The 24,257-nt window shown below is 37.4% G+C and overlaps 1 protein-coding gene across 1 annotated transcript; it reads right to left on the bottom strand.

The window, feature by feature from the left end:
• Window positions 1-17,159: 17,159 nt before the first annotated feature.
• On the bottom strand, window positions 17,160-23,812 carry surf4l (surfeit 4, like). The gene is made up of 6 exons (XM_026212306.1): window positions 23,553-23,812; window positions 20,697-20,883; window positions 20,533-20,609; window positions 20,378-20,421; window positions 20,107-20,293; window positions 17,160-18,358 (listed from the first exon to the last, which is right to left on the bottom strand). The coding sequence occupies exons 1-6, from the start codon at window positions 23,598-23,600 to the stop codon at window positions 18,092-18,094; spliced, it is 810 nt and encodes a 269-aa protein (XP_026068091.1). The 5' UTR covers window positions 23,601-23,812; the 3' UTR covers window positions 17,160-18,091.
• Between the last annotated feature and the right edge of the window lie 445 nt (window positions 23,813-24,257).

Raw genomic sequence — 24,257 nt, 5'->3', positions numbered from 1 at the left:
AGAAGCCAAATTGACTTAAAGGTTTAGGACAGAAATTGTGCTTCAGTAATTTTGAGTCAATTGCTTTAAATTATTTTAACTTATTAAGGATTGTAAAATTAATCGCATGGGTTAGGTTAGGTAAATGTAGACAACACTACTGAAAACATTATTCAGTTCACACAAGTATATTTATTTAAAGTATATATAATATATATATATATATATATATATATATATATATATATATATGTGTGTGTGTGTGTGTGTGTGTGTGTGTGTGTGTGTGTGTGTGTGTATTTATATATGTATATTCTCTTTAATATGTATTGTTTTTAAAATGTTATTTTTTCATTGTATAGACAAAAAATGTTTCTTCAGAATATCATATTTTGGGTTCCACAAAAGGAAGACAGAATTTGCACTTGTAGGTCAACTTTCCTTTTTTATAGACCCTATATTAAGTATTTGACAGACTGATATCATCCTGATATCCTTCAGGTGTTCATGAAGCAGCGTGCACAGATGAAGGCTCTTCACCTTATATGACACATCTCCAGTTTGCTTCAGCACCCATTGACATTGCTTTCTCTTTTTTGCCTTTTGCTGCATTCTTATTTTAAATGTAAATCATTCTGATCCTTACATTTCTTTCAGCCGCATTACTCCATAATACACTTAGACCTGTGAATGAATGAGCCATACATAAAGTATTTAAAAAAAATTAAAATAGACTTTTTCAATCAGTCCACCCAAGGTCACCAACTCCGCCATTCAGAGCTCTCCACCAGACGTGGTATGGTGTTGAACTGTATAAGGTGTATTGTGGCGCTGAATAAGGAATATGAATGTATTTGATATTGTATGGAGTCTAACAGACTGAAGCCTACTCACCCTTTCCTACAGAGTTGCTGTTTGTGAAGCAAACGCTCCCTTCGCCGCCATAATTAATTGCTCTCATTAAAATGACAATTCTTTCAAATTGGCGTCGCTTCATTTGTTAGGCACACATATGAGCCTGAAAAGAGAGACATTTCTAAGGCCAATTCATTGAACGGGCTGTGCAAGGAGGAGTGGTGAAAAAAAAAATCGTAATTAATGTTTTTGTTCGGGCGCCGAACAATTCTCTGCTTTCTGTTACCTTGATGCGTTAATGTCTTTGTGCTTATCTAAATTCTGTTTTACTGATGGCACATTGTACCGCTTGTTTTGTTTTGATTATAACCACATGCAGTATGCAAAGCACAAATTTTACTTTCTTTTATCAGAGAGACACCGGGATGATTATTTTCTAGACAAATAGAGGGAGACAAAAAATAAAGAGGAAGATTCTTTGCATTTGTTTCAAGGTGGACAAAACAATGTGTGTCCGTATAACGATCCGCAGCCGATTGGCAAAATAAAGGCGGCCATATTAAGATGTTAATGTACTGACTGATGAAAGCATGCGCTCTCGTTAATGCAATTGTCATGCAGTTATCAATACAACAACAATCAGTGAAGAGTCTCGATGTGTTTGTTTATGAATAGAAAAAGAGCGGCAAACCTGAATGGTAATTTTCATTTGCACCAGGAGCGCACGTCTTCAGATTTGAATGTTTTGTATTACATTACAAATAGTGAAAGTAGACCATAAACTAAAGAAAAAGCTTAAAAGCCTAAAGAAGCTTAATGCTGCTTTTGGTTCACATTGTTTTCAGCGCTGTGAGTGACAGTCTTGGACTTTATACTGACACCTATTGTTGTGGATGCAGTATGAAATAACAAAATGAAATTTGCACTTTATTCCATGACAGAAAGTTTCCAAAAAAATTGAGATTACAGAGGAAAACAAATGCTGCACTAATGGCATATTCTTGTAGGCCAACAAGGAAGGCTGTGAAAACTACAGAGTAAATGAGTTTACCTGTTTGGCATGATGCTGGTTTATGCTCTGGCTAATCACTTGTTAGCAATCGCTTTTTCAAGGATTTTTAGAGAGTGATAGGCTACTGGTGTATTTTATGCTAATGCAAATATGTGAGTTTGTGTCAACCACAGACTTTATTTCAAGCATTCATTCAAAAACCAGTGACTACAGGACAATGGAAATGAAAGTGCTAAAATGCTAACTCAGTTCCAGACACCAAACATACACCATCCTTGCAGCACTCTTTAGTAAAGAGCTGGTCATGAGATCACAATTCGGCATCCCCATGAAGGACCCATACTATATAAAATAAAAATACCACTTATAAGACTGGACTTATGGTGCACATGGTTTTATACTTTTCAAAACAGTAGTTGGGATAAAACTTTTTTTATTGAGGAAAATATTACTGAGTGCACCTTTAAAGTCCCTCAAAACTAATAAAAAACTAGTTTCCATCCACTAGTGAGCAATATGCTATATTTGGACCTCTGATCTAACATTTTACCTGCACTTACTATGCTAAGTGCACTAACATGCTCTTAATTCATGTAGCATAGCGGCGAGGATCAGCGCTCAGGGTCATAATGTGTAGCTTTGTCCAGCACACTTCACGTCCATTATCCACTTCATTACATGTCTCCTCTCATGCACAGTGCAGCCTTATGGCCTTTCAGAAAAGCCTTAATAACCTCAGGGCCATAAAGCTAAAGCTTTAGGATAAGACAGCACATCCAAACCTTGAGGCACAGGGCCCTCAAGGTCACCTTTGACCCCCACCCCAGGACCAGAGACGGGAGAAGCATCAGGCCACACAGGGTCTTGTAGAAGTCCAAACATAAAGGAAAAAGGGCAAAGAGCTTAAAAAAAAAAAAAAGATGAGAAGGGGCTGTGTCACACCACCAGCAACTGTCTCATAAAGCTGCCGACAGTAGTCATTCCTAGTTTTGGTTGGGTTGCCTTATGAATATCACTATATAATATCACTGGCAGTAGATACATATTACCATTCAACATTTGGGCTCAGTATTTTTTTTTTTAAGAAATTAATACTTTTATTCAGTGAGGATGCATTAAATTGTTCAAAAGTGACATCAAATACTTTTTTATATAAAAGGTTTACATCAAATTGTCTTGAGATGTTTTTTATTCATCATATAATTCTTTGGTTGATGGGCATTGTACATCAATGCTACCTACAAAACCAAACTAGATGAAAGCATGTCAGAAGGGATGCAATGCAAACAGTGCATTTGGATGTACCTCCATTAAGTGCCTGTGAACTGTGTAGGCAGCATTCTCCAGTTTTCAGACACTTCTAGGGAGTGAGGGAGGGAAGAGGAGGGGAGAGGGAGGGTCCGAATTCCTCCACAGGTGTGTGTGTGTGTCTGAAAAAAGGTGCTCCTAATCGGAGCTGATTATCTGCAAGTTGCATCTCTCCTAATAACACCTCGTCCGTCACATGCTCACTCATCTGGGATGGCTCTGACAGAGAGACCCTGTCAGAAGAGGAGGGATAGAGGAACTTGAGAGGGAAACTTAAACCAGTAATTAGGTTCAGCTCATCTGGGTAGGGGAAAGGGCCCCATTTCTTCACTGTGTTAACAAAAGGGCACCCAAAAACAAGTAATGCTGACACCTTTATCATTTAATAAGTATTAATGTACGAAGTCATTAGAGTGCTTATTTTGAAATAATGTCCAGCTGACTGTGCATTATCCCTCTTACTATGCAGCTGTCAATCTAAAAAAAAATACGGTGTAATTAGTATGAAGTATGCATGTAAATTGAAATCATTTGAGAAAATGAGAGTGACATGACAATTATATAAGGTACAAACTACAAAGATGTATCTTTTAGGCTATATATGTGTGCAATATCCGCAGTAATATATGCATCACGGCATATAAGAGGGGCAGCCAGAACCTGACAGTATTGTGCTAAGTGTTGCATTTATATCGATAATGACTAATCTAGTGTCCAAATCTAAACGATATTGAAAAAACATCATCTAATTTGGTTTAATTGCTATTAACGGCCAAATGTTTAATTGGCAGTTAGACATACCCCTTTTATCTCAGAGTGGTCCTCCAGTCAACAGCCCCCCTCCACACATGAACACACACACACTCACACGCAGTACACGCAGTGCACACAAAGAGATGAAAATAATTCATTTGTCAACTAGATTAGATTAGATTCAACTAACTAATGGATGAAATCTATTGTCATTTAATATGACATGCATGTTTTCTATAAAGTAACTAAATGTTCACTGGAAATTGTATTGAACCTTTTGATCTAATTATGTGAATTATGCACAGAATGGATTAAATATTTATTGATATGTGATGGTGGTTAAATGGAGCTAATGAGGGATACAAAATATTTGCTGCCTTCAAGTCATCAGGTAAAAGAGGCTTTAGAAATGAGTTGAGCTCTAAAGGCCTGATTACCTGAACAAACCCATTTACTGCAGGTCAAACAGCTCTACTGGGATAAGGACAGTAAGAGGGTCTGGAATGAGATATTTGTCTTGCATCAATCACTTTCCATGTTGCAAAGCATGTGCAAAGACTTTTACATGTCCTAAAGCTTTAATTAAGTCTAGCTCTGACTGTCCACCAGAAATGCATTTCTCATTTCAAACATTTATAAGTGGGTGAGATAATGGTTTTGTCTGGCTCTTTTAATTTATTCGAAACTACATTAGAAAATCCATTCATACCAACCCGGATCACTTCATTAATTTATTGACTTAAGCATAAGTATTAATTAATTAAAATGAAAATGAAATGAAACCAAGGGTCTCATTAAAAGGTTTAATTAAAAATAAAATAAATAAATAATAATAATAAAGAAAACTTTTTGCAACTTGTTATATGGCATTATCTATCTCTCTCTCTCTCTCTCTCTCTCTCTCTCTCTCTCTCTCTCTATATATATATATATATATATATATATATATAGAGAGAGAGAGAGAGAGAGAGAGAGAGAGAGAGAGAGGGAGATATATATATTACAAAGAATATGCTGTTCTTGTTCTAAAGTATTATTAATATTTGTCACTTTTGTTTGCCAAATCTGGTATAGGTGAAAAGAAAACCCACATGACCATATACAGTGACAGAAACTATGAAATATGTGGTATATTTATGATGTGGCAACATAGGTTTTTCGTGATAAAATAAGAATTCTCCGTGATAAAAAATAATTACAAAATTTAGTATGAACCATTAATAAAAACAAAAAAATTCTGAGAAATAGGCAAATGTACTTTTTTTTCATCAGTGTGGATGTTCTTATTAAATCAATGACCCTCTGTTCACTGTGTATAGTGTAATATCTCAAATCTAATCGTGTCTGCTCAAACATATTTCCAAAAATACGTAAACAGCCTGTAATAGGAAAGATGCTTAAGCCATATTCCTAATATTTAGCTCTTTACACGGTATGACGAATAGGGATTGCAGCCCCAGATCATTCGATTTCTATTTGTAACAATTACATGACACTATTTGCATGTCAAGCGTGAGGTGGGTCCCCATGACGCCCTTCTGGTCTGTCCTGCACTGGCGCAGCTGTGGGGGGTTCAGTCAAACAGATGGGCTCAGACTGCCCTCCGCCCTTTACGGGTCCCTCCCACACATGGATGTATACAAACTCTCTCCCTTTACCGTCCACACACAGCACACACTGACATCCATACAAAGGACAGCTGCCCGTACCTGCCAACTTTCAAGCCTGGACTAATTACTTCACAGTCATCAGTTACCCAATGGGCCCTGGACAACAAAAGCAGAGGGCTGGGGGATCATAACTTCACAGAGCTTCATAAGAAAGGATCATTTATCAGCACTAACAAGCCGAGCTACACAATGATGGTCTCTTCACAAAAGTTTCACCATCAAGCACCAATGTTATGAGAGCACAATATCACAAACAATTAGCTATACCCTCTATATGTTTTTAATAAAATGTAAATAGCACATAAATGCTGAAGGGTGTAAAAATTTTTATCAATGGTGGAAATTTTGATTGGACATGACATGAATACATAAAGGATGAATGCATTAGCAATGCATAAAGGAAACAAAAAGATGAATGTGTGATTTGCTCAAGAGGGGTCAATTCTGGTGGCAACTGAATAAAGAAAATTATTTTAATACGGCCAGGGGCAGCTGGCCATATTAAAGTGCATGAATGTAGGACAAATTATGACATAGGACATATCTAGATTTAATATATAAAAAGAAAATTAAGTGCAAGAGGGCCTAGGGGTAGATGTTATATAAGGATATTAACTCAAGTGTACTGGATTTGTTTTTACTAGCAACATTGTGTATGTTCGTTTCAAACATCTAGTTAAAAATATTCTTACATTATTATTTTATAATTAATTAAATTAAATTCTTTATTTAAAAAGTCATTATTCATTAGTAATATTAGGCTTACAAACAATAATTTAAAAAAAAACTACTGCTCAGTGAAAGAAAACAAGTTGATTAAAAGACTGAATTTATAATAATATAGCATAACCAGACATTTATTTTGTAAAGCAGTCATTTCGGAACACCACGTGTAAGAAAGTGGGGGGAAAATCCCAAGAAAGTACAAAAATTATACATTTTTGGGGGGGAAAGTTGTTATACCGTGTTGGCACAGACCAAGTTTTAGTCCAAGGTGATAACACATAAACACAATCATTTTCAGAAAAAAAATAAAATAAATTAATCCTCTCCATGCCAAAATGACCAGAACACAACATATTGGTTAAAACATATTATAATATGTATTAACCAAATATTATGTGTTGTCTTAAAGATGACAGAAACAGGTTCTGAATTACTAGACAACAGCTTTTATGTATTTGTTGCCGCAGGATCTTTTAAACACTATATTGATAAATATAATGTTTTCCTTGCCATTATAAAAAAGTAATAATAATAAAAAAAGACAAGTAAATTAAAATGTACACAGATAGAATGTAAGGAGTGACTTCCGCAGAGTGACAAATGATAAAATGTTGAGAAAAAAAAAAAAAAAAAAACACTTGTGAACCAACAAAACAATAAGACAGAAAAAGATTTCTATCACAGCGAACTGAGCCAGAGCTCTAAGAGAGGGAGAAAGAGAAAAATGGAGAGAGATATAAAGAGAGACGGAGACAGAAAGGGACAGGGAGGGCTGGAGGTGGGCTGCTTACTAATGAGAGCAATGCCTAGATGGGCTGTAAATAGGAGTACCAATATATCAAAAGCTATTCTCTTCAGTGAAGGCTGTGAAATCTTGAGCAGACCCTTTCCTAATTGAATTTCATGCCTTGCTTTTGTCATGTGCCACTGCAGCTTCTGTCCCACCAGCTCTATACAGCAGCAGTTGTCCAAAAAGGAGGGAGAGACTGTGCGCATGGGACTGAGAGATTAACACGGGGTGTATGTAGCATTCGGCTCGCCACGCAAAGTGTGCGCGGCCTTTAAAAAAAAAAAAACACATCCGAGATTCAAAGTGCAATAACGGAGACGGAAGGAACATGTGGAGAGCTTCTGACAGGATACGAATGCAAGAGCGGTTCCCCCACCTGCACACACTCCGGCCCCCGTCCCGACCCCACCACAAAGGCCCCTCCTCTGGCCAGATCAAGAGGCTGGATCCCATGAATTAATTACTGTCCGCCTCTCCGCCTCTGGGTTATTAATAGTATGAAATGAGCAATAAAAGGGCTTAGGAGTGGGAACAGGGGTGGCAGACTGCAGAGGTGATCCGGCGGGGGGACAAGAGGGGGGGATTTGCGGAGACAGAGAGAAACTTTTGTGGATGGGGAGAAAGAGAGCAGAAAACACTATGGTGCTAATCTTCAATCCATCTGGGGTTCATTAGCATTTAGTGTGTTTGCAGTTGCCAATCAAGCCTTAAAGGCGCCTTTCTCATCCTCTTTCAGGCCTCCAATGTAAGCCCTGTTAGAATGGCGCGTAAAAGACTTGACAAAATATTTTTGGACAAGTGCTTTTGTCAGCGGCCTCACCCCCCCAAGGATTGGCCTCTGTACCGGCGCTCTCAACGGCACAAGAGCTCAGCCATACAATTCGCCTATTACAGCCGCAAAGCTTATTATCCCCCAAAATAGTTAATAATTAGATTAAAACTTCAAATAAATGAAGTGGTACTGTGAATGAGCCAGGCGTAGTCTCCCTACACGCAATCTGTCTCGCAGTCTATCAATATGGATTGCCGGGATCTCTCTCTTTCAGAAAGCACGCACAATACCACCGCAGATGCAGCCGTGAAGAAAATATTATAGCCATGTGTCCTTTCTTTGCAGCACGAGGAATTCATGGCCTTTGCGATAGAGGCGGAGGCAGAGCGAAAGACGTAGCCATTTGAATGTGTTTGTGGTTAGGTTCGAATAGCTATTCGCATTCATTTTATTTGCTGATTACAGTTGTGATCGACGTTGAGGTTAAAAGCAAAGAATTGAGGGCATAAATGCTGAGAGAGAAAATAAAACAGCTTTTCAAAGTATATCAATACAGCTCTTCCTGGGTTTTATTTCAGAATTTAAAACCTATTTGTGTTTTTTATATTTTGCAGCATTATACTGCAATTTACGCATGCATTGATGGGTTTTCTATTTATTATAAATTGCTTATTGAGGACAACCTTCAGACTTTAGATGGAATAAAAGTATCTAAATGTCAGCTTCAGTAGTAAATGTATTAAATTGCAGCCAGACGCAAAATTCTGAGACGTCTAGTGACAATGCTTTTTTTTTTTATTTAGTTGTTTTATTAAATAACCAACAATTTAAGTGAAAAATCAACACACTTTCATTGCATTTTGTAACTATTTTACATTTTTACATATGAATTCATACAATCTGCTTATTAACACTTTAGATTAAGGAACATATATTAAGAGTTTTTCCTCAATAAACTTGCTGCTTATTAAAAGAAGTTGTTGGTAGCAGTTATGTTTAGCGTTAATCTAGAATGTGGTCACACAGAATAAGGCATTTTGTTCTTTATAACAAACAGAAATATGCATGATAATGTAATAAGTGAACAGTGTTCCATAATCTAAAATGTTATGATTGCACAAATTCATCTTAAATCTCTACTTTGGAAAATGTTTATGTTATAAAAAATCAGCATGAATTTCAGAAAGTATATTTGGTACTTGTGGTTTAATGCCAGAACTCAAGCTGCAAGAACAAAACCTGATGATCATGTTCACCAGCATGATTTGAGATGAGCCAAAAAGCATCTTAAGCTTCAAGAGAAGAAAAATCATCTGACCACATCTACAAAGGGTCACATGATCAACGTGACGGAATTAATGCAACCTAAAAATGCATAATCGAACCATTTCTTAAGTTTTTATTTTGCTCCATGATATTTTGTGTCAGTGTTTCCGTTTAATAAACAAGCTCCAAGTAGTCTCAGACTTTTGGCCTCCAGACACCAGTGTAACAGTGAAGGAGAAGCAGATCAGAAAGAGAGAAATAGAGTCACAGAAAATGGAATTGGGGGGGGGGGGGGTGCAATGATATTTTCTCATCTTGATGGTTTCACTCCATCTGAACAAACATTCACAGCTGGAGGCTTGAGAGAGAAAAGAGAGAGCTAGAGACTAAGGGTGAGAAAGGGTAAATGAGAGCGAAAGAGTGCGTGACATGTAGACAGAGGCGGTCTATAGAGGTTAAATACCGCTTAGTTTGTGAGGTCACATATACTTGATCTGATGAGAACATGTAACAGTAACGAGAAGAAAAGTGCATTTCTGTCTTGAATTGAAGGCATTGTGAGGAATACCACTGATCATTAAATGAAATTCCAGCTGCATTCAGCATGAAAGTGAGTGCTGAAAAGAAAAAGTCATTTTTGTTTGAAGATACTCGTCCCTGGAGCTGCTATAGAATGTTTCTGTTTAAAAGAGAGGCGTCTGTTTGAAAGTGAAGAGAGATGGTCTACACAAGCACATGCACCTGCCACTTATTAGACAGACAAAAAATAAAAAAATGTTACTCTGTCAGTCATTCTAAAACTTTGAAAAAGAAAAAAAAAAAAAAAACATACATCAAAAATCAGAATCTGAACTTTTGAAGAGACTCTACATCCTGGTCGTCCAGATATCAGACGTGGCAGTGTAACACTGTTCTCTCTGGCAACCTTTTCAATCGTTTCTCGCTTTCTCTCTCCCTGACTCTCTTTAAATCCTTGGAACAGTTCAAGAGACAAATTGCTTCTTGTGCTGTATCAATGCATTTCATTTAAACCTCCTCAGCAGGGGGGTCCGGCCGAAAGATGTCATTCTGCAAGAGAGGAAAAGATAAAAAATATGCGGGGGAGAAAGAGGAGAGCATTGGAGGCAAATGGGCCGTGAACTGAACCATCATGTAGCCGCTAAGAACCTGCTTGCAGGCTTTATTCAATCGCTTCTTATTGTGAAGCGGCGGGCAGCTGAATGCTCTCTTTCAGAGAGGTCTGCAGCATGAACTTAAAGCAAGTAAATTTCTATCTTTCTGCGCATTAGCTGCCTCATTGCCCTTCAATTGAGTCCCTAAGAGCCTAGAGAAAAGAAACTGGTGGCAGTGGAAAGAGGGAGAGAATGGAGTGAAAAGTTAGCCACATAGGCAGAGGATGGGAAAAAGAAAAGCAGGAATAGAAAAGAACCGGAATAAATTGAGCAACCATTTCCATCTCCACACTCCTGCACTTTCAAGCGATGACTCTCGTAGTCTGTCCGTACTAATGACTGTTATCATAAAATCCTTGCTTTTTGATCGGTTCCAAAATATGCCTTGATTTAACCCGTGACCTCAGGAGAAATCTGAGGACCGGGCCAATGACCATCCCTCGGGCTCCTGCCGTTGTGTCAGTCAGACAACAGAAGACAATGGAAATCACCGGTAGATCGGTGACACTTCCTGTAGCACTGCGAGGCATGATCTACCCCTCCTGCTCTTTCCTCTCCACCAGCACAACATCAACAGGTTGCTCTTGCCATGATCAAAGAGGCTCTTGTGTTTATCCAACATTGACAATAAGAGCAAATGTTAGATTTCGTGTCAGGGATAAAGGGCTGTAGGAAGTGTGTCGAGAGCTGGGGGGGCTTGATGCTGACAGACCCCCTGATCACCTGAGAGCTGCGTGAGAGTCGAGGCAACAGGTGGATCCTGCAGAGCTGGACATTTCAGATCACTGTTACTGTTACAGGTCTGAATTAAGCTCGAAGGGGATGCAACCTCTGTAGCTGTTAGCACATGCCCAATATAACACATCCCACAAATACTATACTGAAAGAGGTTACACTAGATTTTAAAATGGTGTTGTTACAGTCTAATTCCAAAAGTTTTAATAATGCATACTTAGTATAGGGTTAGGATTAGGGTGTTTATGCATGATTTACTGTAATTACTATAGTAAATACATGTAACTATGCTACTTTTCTAAAAATATTAATGACTCCGATTTAATTCATATTTTCATTAAAGATGAAGCGTGTCATTTCTGTACCAGTCACCAATTACAAAAATGAATGTTTCCCAAAATACAGAATGAAAGTTTTTCCACACACTCCCGCAGTCTGAACCCATACCAGACACATTACATTAATCTCATGGAATTATTAGGCCCATTTTATTTCCAACCCTTTCTGACGCAATGTGTACAGTATGAGGGGGAAAAACATTTTTGTGTGTTTCTAGAGTTATAGGGTGAATACTGGTAAAGTGGGACAGTTAAGCTTAATAATTTATATCTTTACATGGATATGTTTTTTTTTTACTAAAAATCAACACTGAGCTCATCAGTAGCAAGTATGTGATTAAAAAAATAAAAAATTCTGTGGCTATGACATCACTTCCGGGGTGTGGCACATCATATTTAACAACCTTGCAGTGAACTGTGATGGTAAAGTAAAATGAAGTAAAATGACATAGCATTATGGGGTAAATAATGTTAAGGTTATAAAAATAAAACAACTCATGGATCATTTATAATTGTTACATATTTTGTAATAGGATTTAATGGTGAATCAGAATTTTTTAAAATCACATTCATATTAGTCTTCTTGGGGTTTTTTTTTTTTTATGCGATTTTGACACTGTCCCAGTTTGCCAATAGAATATTGTTAAATTGGGACAGGGTATTACTGGCAAACTGGGACAGTCATTCAAGTCATTCTAATGGAGGAATAAAGTTACCTTTTTATATGTCCCTCATACATTAAGTTAGTTAGCTAGATATTTCAACAAAGACTGACTTTACGCCAGCTCTCACGCATTCACCGTGAGACACACACAATTAACACTTTTCACATGCTCTCACGCCACACATCCATTTCCTCATGCACAGAAAAATCGTGAAGCAAAGAGGACACGGAGACCGACAGACTAGACAGAGCGGGTTACTTAAGATATAAAAAAAAATCTCAGCTCTCTCTGTTAATGAAGGTTTTTTTTTTTGTTTTTTTTGTATGAAATAAATTTAACCCAATATACAAAAGTTTCTGGATCATAAATAAACAGCTGAATCTGACTGTAAGCCATGGCTTGTTTTGGATGATGGGTCTTCACTCACGGTAATGTCACAGCTTCCAAACGCTCTCAACGCAAAAGCCTACTGGCGCTCGTGATTCTTTAGCTCCGCCCACACGTCACACCTCCAGTCGGTCGTGTTTTTCCGGGAAAAATCGGTACAGACTATCTTTCTCTTATGAATATAATAAAACTAAAGACTTTTTGGATTTATGAAGGATGCAGTACTACTCTATATGTACTCAAGATTAACAGGATATTGAGTGAAAACGAGCATTTCACCCCCCCTTTAAGTGTCCCGGTTTGACAGTAGCGCCTTGAAAAATGTGGTTTGGTGTCATTGTGTGTTTGAGGAAGAGTCATCCATCCTGTGTATAATGTTTCTTTCTTTTTTATTGTCTATAGTATAGTAGAGCTCCTAAGCGATTTAGAATAGTATCATATGAGCGGCTAAGACATTTGGATCATAATAAAAAAGTATGCAGAATATAAATTATAAGAAAGTGTCCCACTTTACCAGTATTCACCATTCTATTACTAAAATACATGAAGAATAATTTAGATAGTTTGCTTTAAAGGCTCCTCTTGTGGCCCCCATTGGAAGTTTGCTGAGGCTCACTGGTTAAGAACCACTAAAGAAACCCAACATACTATTTTTCTATAACTAGTGCATGATGTAGCTAATTTAATGTGGTTATATTTTTTTTAATACTGTATCTTATCACGATAAATGGAGTATTCTGCTGATAGTAGGAGGCACAAGGAGAAAATAGAGGGCATCAACTTTCCTAGGAGTTGTGTCCTATGCAAACTGAATACTCTGTGAATTGGATCTGCGATACTGGAACCACTGTTGTGTTGTATTTCTCATCTGAATTTGAGTGGTCCATATTAATTTATTTATTTATTATATATATATATGGTTTTTAAATCAGAAGGGTTTGAGTAGGGATGGGGGATAACTATACCTCTGAGGGGATAGTTCACCCAAAAATAAATGTCGTAATTTACTCACCCTCAAGTTGTTCTAAACCTGTTTGAGTATCTTTTATTCTGCTTAACACAAAAGATGATAATTTAAAAAAAAATTACAGTTGATCAGTTTAAAAAAAAAATCATGCACAGCAATCAGTGGGGTCCATTATTTGGCTGGTTACCCATATTCTTCAAAATATCTTATTTTATGTTTTACAGAAGAAAATCTCATATAGGTTTGGAACAACTTGAGTGTGAGCAAATAAAGACAGGATATCATAATAATAATTGATTTGAAATAAATTTTGGGGTGAATTTTCCCGTTTTGTTTTAGCATAAATGTAAATTACACACAAATGTTTATGAATTCCTATGTGACAAGGCTAAAAGGTTTGACTTTTTAATCTATTTCTTTAGTTTTAAGCACAAGCATGAACTAAGATTTAATATGATATTTGATGCATATCACATCACAAATTTAAGAGTTTACTACTACCAAAAAGTTGACCTCAAAGCTTACTAAAATGGACTAAAAGTCATAAAACCCCAGATTATCATTAAAATCATCCTTCCACTACAGTCAGACATATCAACCTAGTGCTAAGATAAATAGTTGGCGTCTATGTATCACACCGTGATGTACAGGTGAAGAGGTGATTTGTAGATGTAACTCTGTATTGACCAATCAGCATCCAGAATGATGGAGCCGTTTTGTGTCTTGGAGAGAGGAGACAAAAACATCAATGGGAGAACAGAAAGATTATTCGGACATCAGACCAGATCGCAATCACAAATCAACTACTGATCAAATTATCTGATGATCGGTCACCAATATCAGCGATCACACAGTTCCAGCACTGAGTCAGACAACTGTTTAACAAGACGGTCTGTCAGATGATTGACAGCACTAACAAGTGTGAGAAAGAAGCCACATTTCCACACACGTCACATCAAAGAGCAGAACAAGCATGACACCATTGAATCTGACTTGCTGAACTTGATCAACCCTCACCGATGACCCCTTTTATGGCTTATGAGGAGCGTCGCTCATGAATGCCTCCGATTTTGCAGCGCATGGTTAATGGTGACATTTGGCTGTCGGGGTGCTCGGAGTAAAAGCGTCCCGCACACACAGTGGCCTGCGGCTGGGGCTCTAACAATGGCCCGGCCCACAGTGGACACACACACTTCCAGCTGTGGCTGACCATCCTGGCCTCTTCTCTGGCTCCCATGAAATTGGAAATTATCAGGGCCGTTTCTGGTGACAAATCATTGTCTGTGTGTTCCTGCCACTTTGCGAGGAGGAGAACAGACCGAAGGAGAGAAGAAACTCTTTTTGATGCGACTTGAAGGCTGACCTCGTCACCCTTATCCTTCAAAATGCTGACCCCCACAGAGATGGACTCAAAGTGTGGCCTGAGGTTGACTCTCTTAAAGTGCTACATTGATCTTTAACCGTTCCCACATTTCCTGTAGAGGCTTTGAGACCTTCAATATGCCAACGGGAACGCTGGATTCTTCCATCTCCTCGCCTGTACCTTTAACTAGAGGCTTGTGAATAGGGTTTGTATGGTAAACCTGAGGTATCTCTATTGACCTGCGGCTGAACTTTGCTGTACCAACAGCATCTTTTCAAACTCATGCTCCTGCAGCCAAAAAAGGAGGCAGTATTTGTTTATAAATACCGTTTCCTTCACAGAGCAGTTGCTACTTGGCTAAAGGCTGAGCAAGTGAATTGAGCTCAAGGAGGAAAACAAAAAGATAAAGGGAAAACAGTGACCGCCAGTTGTGTTGCCAGAGGGCCTGCTCTTAATATCAAACCTAAATTGATACATTTCTTACAAATAAAGATTCATCAAGGAAAACAAATGGTGCCAACTAGAAATAGCACTCTTGCAAAGAAGGACTGCAGTGGTAACGAAAGTTGTTACACCTCATAAAATTTTTAAGTCAAACCAGACAAATGTGTTTTCTTGATAGCAGTTCTTTCGTTGTTGTTTCAAAGCCCTCTTTTCTATTAGAATAATTAAAGCTTTATTCAGGATTCCTGTAAGCTAAAGTTCCAGTATCATAATATTTTGGTAATAACATGTGAACACAATAAAAGTGCAGACATACATGATACAGGGTCCACACCCACTCATCTAATGAATGCATTTCAGATAAGAGGAGCTGTGTTTTTCAGAAATGTCACAGCAGGGCACGATGTCACGTTATCTTATATTAAACAATGTCATAATCACCTATTTGATGATGAATAATAAACCAACTGTTTGACAAGTTTGTTGACTCTTTAGATTTTAGAAGCCTATGATTGGTCATTAAAATGCTAGAACTTGTCATTGGGTTACATTATTTTATGCCATTTTGTCTTGGCTAATAACATTGAAAATATTAAATAGTTGTTTGTTAGTCATCTCATTAAGCTAGAAACTGACATCTAAAATGCCAGTGGTATCTGAACACGAACGGACATTAAAAATAAGCCTGAAATAAGACTAATATTCACTGGAGCAAAGGTTGACAGCTAGTGCAGATACGTGCTAGAACAGTCAGTATCAGTTTGTCTAGACTCTAACTTTCTGTATTTAATAAACTTTCCATTTCAGTATGAATATTGATGAACTTATTTTTGCACGTTGGGTTCTACACAATATGTAGTGAACAGAAACAGTAAAGAAAAAAAACCAACAATTACTTGATTAGCAATAGCTTATTTGAAGACTTGAGTGGGTAAGTAAGTGAATCAATAATTACGCCTACATGAAGAGACTAAAATATCACATTTAATAAAACAGTTTGACGCAACTGGTCGCATGAAGTCTCACAGACCAGAAACAGCTTTAGCGCCCTCTACTGCTCACGAGTGTCTGACCTTGCTTCCGCTGATAACGGCTGTTAATGTAATTATTGATAAAGTTAATCCTTAAATATTTCTATTAAAAATCTTAAACTGAAAAGGACACAAAAGTAGTAGTGAACATAATAGTGTGAATGGGAGTAAAATCACCTTTACGCGTTGGAGGCGAACACAGAGCGCTTGTGACCTGCGACTGGGACAGAACCGAAGTTCTGTGGTGATCCTGTGGGGTTTTCCTGCGAGGATTTCTCTCAAACACTAAGATTCAAACACTGTCTAACAGCAAAACATCGTCTAGGTACGACAGGATGCGTCATATCATGTGTTCTCTTGGTTAACAAACGTACAAGGTAAAATAGTGCACATGAGGAGTTTCTCCGCACGGTCACATTTTTTGCTTTTTGGGGGGCTTCGAGGAGGAATCTGCTGACAGATACACAAAATCATTTTAAAAAGATTTTCTTAAAAAAAAACATTCGATATATTTCATAATATAATTGTAATACATTAAAAAGTCAAGCATTCTTGTAGCAAGCAATGTTGGCTAATTAATCTGTAAAGTTTAGGCCTATAAACAAATCTGACCACTTCACATTGTGTCGAATTGTTTTTTGACTTCCTGCTTGTTGTGAAGGTTTAGGAGACATGGACATGATGACCAGTGTTTTGAATATGAAAGCTCAAACATAGTTTCTTTTTATATTTAGACAACTGCCTTCAATGATTCATCTGTTTTCATGTCATGTAGACCAAAAGGATTGGTTTTTGAATATCACTAGTTTTATTGTTGATTACTAAAAAATAAAAGATAAAAAAAAAAAAATTAAACAACCAACATTTTTTCCCTTTATATGTCAAAACATATTTAAAACACTTAGAAAACCAATATTTGTCATTTCTTTTTTTTTGTACAAAGAGGATAAACACTGATAATATTGGCATCTCACTCTCTGCTTGTTTGGAGAAACACTAGAATTCACTTTTTGTAAACTTCAAAGTGACCTGACGATAGACAGCGAACACGCTAATAAACGAACAGCTTCTTACACAGACATGAGAAGCCAGTGAATCTTCCGAATGGAACGCTCTTCATAATGGCCATTAAACTTTTTTTGCCCTTACATTTAATTACTTTAAAATGGCAGAAAATATTCACGAATAAGAATCTCTCTTTGCAAAGCCTTCTTGAACTTGTTTAGCCTTTTGACGGGGAGAGATTGACACATTTAAGACACATTAAGTTTGCAAAAGTTTTCAACACCGCAACAATATCAGCTGAAATCCAGCCCAGAGGCAGCACATAGAAAATGACTGACTTAAAAAAACAAAATTACTTTCCATTTTACTTCAAATTAATTTTGCGATCAATTATGTGGCTTGAACTTTAAAGCAGAATGATCTATATATCTTAAGGATTTGTCTTTGGTTTGCTGATTTGCAATTGGCACCGAAATAAAAAGGCAGAGAAAGATGGCAAAGGAGATAAATTTGTTATTCTTTCAACATGGTTGCAGCTTTTATAACACGGATGCTTCAGATTTTCAGTGGGGTTCTCAAATAACAGAATCTGACCCGAAACTTAGAAAATAAATATGATTAACTAATATGTCTAAAAGTGCTGGTGAAAATAATTCAGTAAGCACGCAAGATGAACACACAGACAGTGCATGAGATGTGGAGAGCGGGTCGTTCTGTTGGTCCTGGGGTGTTTGTGAGGCCACCTCTCAATTGGCTCTTTCCTCCCTAAGTAGTGTACCTGCTCTGTGTGAAAACTGTTGCCAAAGGGCAAACTACTGAGTGAGCGAGTGAGCCGTTTGAGTTCAGTCCCGTCTCACCAGTCTTTCTTCTTCTCATCCATGGACACTCCTCCTGGACCTAGTGCTACTACCAGCAGAAGGCCTCCGATCACCGACGTGGTCTGGAAGAAGTCGTACTTGAGGAAGTCGTGCATGGGCTTGTAGGCTGGTATGGTCCAGAAAGCATTAAAGTACACGTTGATTGCCAGTAGCCAGATGACCAGGGTTAGGGCGGCTAGTTTAGTCTTGAAACCGATCGCTACCAGAACAATAAGTGCTGTGCCCACCAGATTCTGCAAGATCTAAAACCAAACACAGACACATTAGAACAAGGAAGTCAGAAAGACACACCAGACAAATGTGGAATGGTTACACAGGAAACTGAATTTAACACTGCAGAAATCAGGTAGGTAGGCTACAGAAAACCTGGTCACGTCTGACCTCTAGTGGTGAAATGGATGATTACAATACAAGCATAACTACAGCTGGGAAGAGCAATGCATCAGCTAAACAATATGGCAAATTATGAATGTTTAATATTCAAATATAGTTCATTCAAAATTTTGGAATAAGTGCGTTTTTATTTAAATCAAATCTTTTATTCATTTAGGATACACTGATTTGATCAAACTATAGCAAAAACATGGTTACAAAATACTTCCATTTTAATAAATGCTGTTCTTTTGAACTTTACATTAATCAGAGAATCCTGAAATAATATGCAACAAATGTTCTCAATATTAATAATAATTATAAATGCTTCTTGAGCATCAAATCAGCATTTTAGAAAGATTCCTGAAGGATCACTTGACATTGAAAACTGTGGTAGTGATGCTAAAAATTCAGCTTTGCATCACACAAATAAATTACATTTTGCAATATATTCAAATAGAAAATAGTTACTTTAACTTCTAATACAATATTTTTGTTTTACAGTATTTTTGACCAAATGAATACAGTATTTGTGAGCATAAAATACTTGCTGACCCAAACTTTTGAACAGTATCCATTTTTCAGCCTTAATGTAGTCTGTAATTTTTTTCTTGTGTAGTTTTGATCATGGCATCTGAGAAAGAGGAAGAAGCATCATGCAATCCTGTATATATGCCTAATATGGATGTCAGATGAATTAATGGCAAAATACTGACATTCTGGCCTATAATGTCAAAAACAACAAGATAGGCAAAGCATTTCTTTCCTCTCTTTTATAGGTTGAGTATGTATGTATTTTCCCGTCCTAATGATGTACATTGAAAAGATTTCAACATTCTGTCCTTGCTGTCCATGACTGCATCAGAACAGATTGTGACTCACAACAACTGCTTTATTGTAACAGTGTTTGACATCAGTGTTGGTAATTGTCTTGCCTTTCTATTATAATTCAGCATTTATATAGATAAAGTGAACACAAACAGTGCTTTATGATGCAATTGACACAAAAACTCAACCACCAACCCACATCCTGAGCACCACAATCACAACATCTTCTGAGCCTGAAGCACTTATCTGCAGGAACAGCTGAACCTGGGGCAATAAACTTTTAGACATTCTGCCAAGTCAGAAGATGTGGTTTATGAGCACATTTATAAAGCCAGAAAAGGCCAACTATAAACGACAAAGATTCCACCTTCAGTCATTTGTAAACAGGGCTGATCGAGGACTTCAATCCAGTTCTAAGCTTGATGCTACGGAGTGTTGAAAGATTAGCAAAACATTTGTACAAAAAGTAGATTTTGAGAAACTGCAATATTTTAAATGCCATTTCCTTTTTTTTTTTTTTACAAGCAACTGCCGATGTTAACATTAAGACCTTGATTAGTTTGCAACCCTAAGGATGATATCCTGATGACAGCATCTATAGTATGCATTATAGTAATAAGAATAGTATTTTCTAGCATAAAAGAGATTGTCATGAAAATGTCACTCAGAAAAAAAAAAAAACTTAATCCTAAAGATCTTTAAACCTACACAATATAATTTGGTTTTGATTTCTGAACCTAGAGATTTGTTTGTGATTCACCCATTTAGCATGCTGAGAATATTTGCTCACCGAGAGGAAGCTTGTATCAAAGTGCAGCAGCGTCATAAACATAAGCACCAGCAGGACTCTGCCACCCAGCTGCATGTACTGTTTAGGAGAGCTCTCTCTCATGGTGGGAACCCCAGCAAACATACTCCTGCCCTCAGAGCGTGACTCCGCGAGCAGCAGCAGCAGACCTCCCCCCAGAGCCAGATTCCTGAAACACAGAGATCATGACGAGACCAGAGCATAAAACACACGATGACACACTCACTCCCAGCTTATCCTGCAAAGAACTTACCTCATCAAAAACTTCGGGTCCCAGAGAATGCTATAGGCAACAGTCTGCAAAAGATAAAGATCAGCTCTGTAATTAAACAGTTTAACTTAATTACACTCCTAACCAAAGATAACATCCAATTACAATCTTAAAGAAGATAAACAGAAAGCTCACACCTGTAAGGCGATGAGACCAAATAATCCAAAGCAGGCATACTGCACAAAATTCCTGCTCAGGATCAGTATACAGCCACCTGGAAAACAGATAACGATACAATCCATAAAAAAATCTGAAGATGATCCAAGTCACCAGAGATATTTCCTCTGAACACACTTCTTACCCAGCTGTCCGAGTAAGTTGATTAAAACAAACAGTGTGGCCAGGAAGACGCCACATCCCCACGTCGTCTCAATATATTCTTTCTGCTCGCTCCACTGGAACCACATGCGAATGCCGTCCTCCAGGAAGGTGCTAATCAGACACAGACGTGCTATGTGGGGCAGGTACTGCTTCGTCACTCGAAGGAACTAGAGATGAACAAAAAGACAAAGATATGAAAACTTTAGGTATATGCAGCAGCTAAAGTAATGCTTGCCTTAACACGAATGTGACCCTGGACCACAAAACCAGTCTTAAGTGTCAATTTTTCGAAACTGAGATTTATACATCAGCTGAAAGCTGAATAAATCAGCTTTCCATTGATGTATGGTTTATTAGGATTGGAAATATTTGGCTGAGATAGAACGATTTAAAATCTGGAATCTGAGGCTGCAAAAAAATCTAAATACTTAGCAATGCATGTTACTAATAAATAAGTTTTTATATATTTATGGTAGGAAATGTACAAAATATCTTCATGGAAGATCCTAATGATTTTTGGCATAAAAGAAAAATCTATAATTTTGACCCATACAATGTTTTTTTGACTCATACAATGTAATTCTGAACATGCCTATATTTTAAGGCAATTATTACCGATGAAGAAGGCACAGCTTTACGATCATGTGCATTCAACTTCAATTCTAGAACATCCTAGGTCAGCATGAAGGACCATGTTCTAATATATCACCATTCAAAAGGTTTGAGATCAACTTTTAATCAGCAATGATTCATTCAATTCATCAAAAGTGACTAAAGATATTCATAATGTTACAAATGATTTCTATTTTAAATAAAGCCATTTCAAGAATTTGGGGTTCATAAAAAAACATTAAACAGCACAACTGCTTTCAACACTGTTAATATTAAACGTTTCTTGAGCAGCAAATCTACAAATTGGAAAGATTTCTAAAGGATCATTACTCTAAAGACTTACTCACTCTAAAGAGTTACTCTATCTTTCCCATCACAGGAATAAATTATATTTGAAAATACGTTAAAATAGGAAACTTAATTCAAATTGTAATAAAAGGTTCACTACATTACGGGTTTACTGTATTTTTGTTCACATAAATAAGGCCCTGATCATTAATCCAAGTCAACATAAAGGAGGATATTTATCATAGCCTAACTCAGACTTATGCAATTAGAAAGCTATTTTAATATCTACTTAAAAGATAAAAAAACAAAAAGACATATAAATCCATCCTAGTGTGAATAGTTTAGATTTACACAAGCGTCATATTACTTCAACTAAGTGCTGAAACTCTTCAAATGAATGCTGCTTAATGTTCAACCTCTGAGCTTTAAATCCCCTTTTCACTTTCCCCCACATTTTCAGTCAGTATCCGAGCACAGGTGGCCAAACACACATCCATTTGCAACTGAAGACTTAGGAGTACGTCTCCAGCATTGAAAGATCACTGTGGTGTACTCGTAATAAATCTGTTCCACTTCCTCATGCAACAGGTGTTGAGCAGATATGTACAGGGAAGGAAAAAGATACGATTACAGGATATTATATTCTCATTGCTTAACGCTGTAACATGAGCTAGCTTGTAAACTGAAAGTAAGAATCAACAATTGGCTTGTAAAAGCCAATGGTAGATTATAGAGTTCTGTTATTTGTGAATGAAAATAATCAGATTGCAAGAAAACTAAAATGCATAGACTTTGTCAATACATGGCAGGGGTTGTTAATAAAACGCCAAACCATCTGCTGTTCAAACTCTACACTCTTATGTGAGCTTTGACACCGGCCTCGGCTAAGCCCCGCCCCCAGACGATCCACATCAGCACTAAGAAGAATACGGACCAATCAGCATTCAACAAGTACCAAGCAAAGCCCAGATGAATGGGACGAGATCTCGGGGCCAATGTCTGCCTGTGTGTCAATACTTTACTCGCAGTCTGTGTATCTGGAGGGTATTTGACTTGTTTCCAAGCAGCACAGGAATATCGAAGGGTACAGGATTCGCCTTCTGTTACGTCATAAAAGGCAGGATTGCTGAATGAGAGTTGCATGAACCAAAAATGGGAATTTGAATATTGTTATTGTGCGATAAAACTAATCTTAATGATTGATAAAATAACTTTAAATTAGGCCATAAATAAATAAGATGCTGATGGCAGTGATGGCCTCGTTTCAGCATTGATAAACATTCACAACTCCGGTTAACACCCACATAATAATTACATATTTATAAAGCTGATTCCTATTATTTACATAACATAAAAAAAGAAAAAGAAAAAAGCACAGCATGAAACAGGGCCCCAAACACATCCAATAATCCTGCAAAATCTCATTAAACAACAAGGCATCAGATTAATGCCCTGCTGTTAATTTTCAATTGCATATGGACAAAAAAAAACATATTTTTCTAATCAGTCATCTTTCATGTTGGGTGTAATGAGTAGCATACACTCTTGCTTCATCATATGAACACGTCTGAAGACACTGATGAAAACGATTCCAGGATAAAGTTTGCATGCCATTCAAACATTTTGGGTTCACAGAAATAAAGTATATGTACTTATAGATATTTAATAGATATAAACGTCAAATATCAGTACACGAAAGCAGCCAAAACACAGTTTTTCTTTAAAGTATTGCTAATACTTAAGTCAGTCCTTCGACTCACAAGACTAGAATTTAGTCAATAAATAAACCTCATTTGCAGCCAAGCAAACAAGACGAAACTATAGACGCAGACGTGGACATTATTCCTGAACTTCGAAAGCATTTGTTTAGTAAAGAAGAGTAGTCTCCGTGATTTAGTGTGTGCAAGTTGACTGGCAGGGCCTTCTGCTCTCTTACCCGATCCGCCACGTCCTCCGCGTTGCTCATCAAATCATTTTGGGCCATGACACCAAACTCCGAGAGCCGATTCCCGTCTGCAGGACACCTTGGCTTGTTCGTGTGCTTTTAATCGATATCTATGTGTGCTCGCAGGTGTGATACAGGTCTCGCACTAGCCTTGCTTTGCCGTCGTCTGTGTGTGTACTAGAATTCCATCTCCGCCCCATAATGCCCTGCAGCTCGTTCTGGCGCCGCCTGTAGGACACACATGTCTCTGCATGCCACGTGTACTGATGCAGCCAGAGAGCTCGAGCTGCGACGAGACGACTAATGACATACATTTTCATAGACTGCCTTTTCATCCAATAAATAAATAAATAATTAAAACATATCTTTTATATATTTTTTATGTGGGGGGGTGGCCATGAGGGATATTATACCCAGATTCTTAATGTACACAACCTTGTCCAAACTGTATGGAAACATTAGTCCTATATTTGTAATACTTGTATTATTACTATTACTGGTCTATAACACAAATGGCTTTTCTTATTAAGAAAGAAAGAAGAGAAAATGGGCAGTGGACAAGATTTGTGTGCATTTTAATCAAGAGATCTGTTCTAGATTTGGACATTAACTGTGGACATGAATGTTTTTACTTCCTTAAGTTGATACCTTAAGTTAATATATATTAACAATAGTTATGATGAATAAGAATTAACA

This window comes from Carassius auratus, chromosome 30, assembly GCF_003368295.1.
Source record: "Carassius auratus strain Wakin chromosome 30, ASM336829v1, whole genome shotgun sequence".
NCBI classification, from domain to species: domain Eukaryota; kingdom Metazoa; phylum Chordata; class Actinopteri; order Cypriniformes; family Cyprinidae; genus Carassius; species Carassius auratus.
The sequence above is the reverse complement of the archived record's forward strand: the minus strand, read 5'-3'. Positions and strand labels throughout refer to the sequence as shown.

What these genes read in the sequence shown, in the direction of transcription:
- surf4l (XM_026212306.1), bottom strand. Translation starts at nt 23,600, where the DNA reads ATGGCCCAAAATGATTTGATGAGCAACGCGGAGGACGTGGCGGATCGG. An exon ending in CAACTTACTCGGACAGCTGG is followed by an intron (nt 20,610 to 20,696) that starts GTAAGAAGTGTG and finishes TCTGTTTTCCAG; the next exon opens with GTGGCTGTATACTGATCCTG. An exon ending in TTGGTCTCATCGCCTTACAG is followed by an intron (nt 20,422 to 20,532) that starts GTGTGAGCTTTC and finishes TATCTTTTGCAG; the next exon opens with ACTGTTGCCTATAGCATTCT.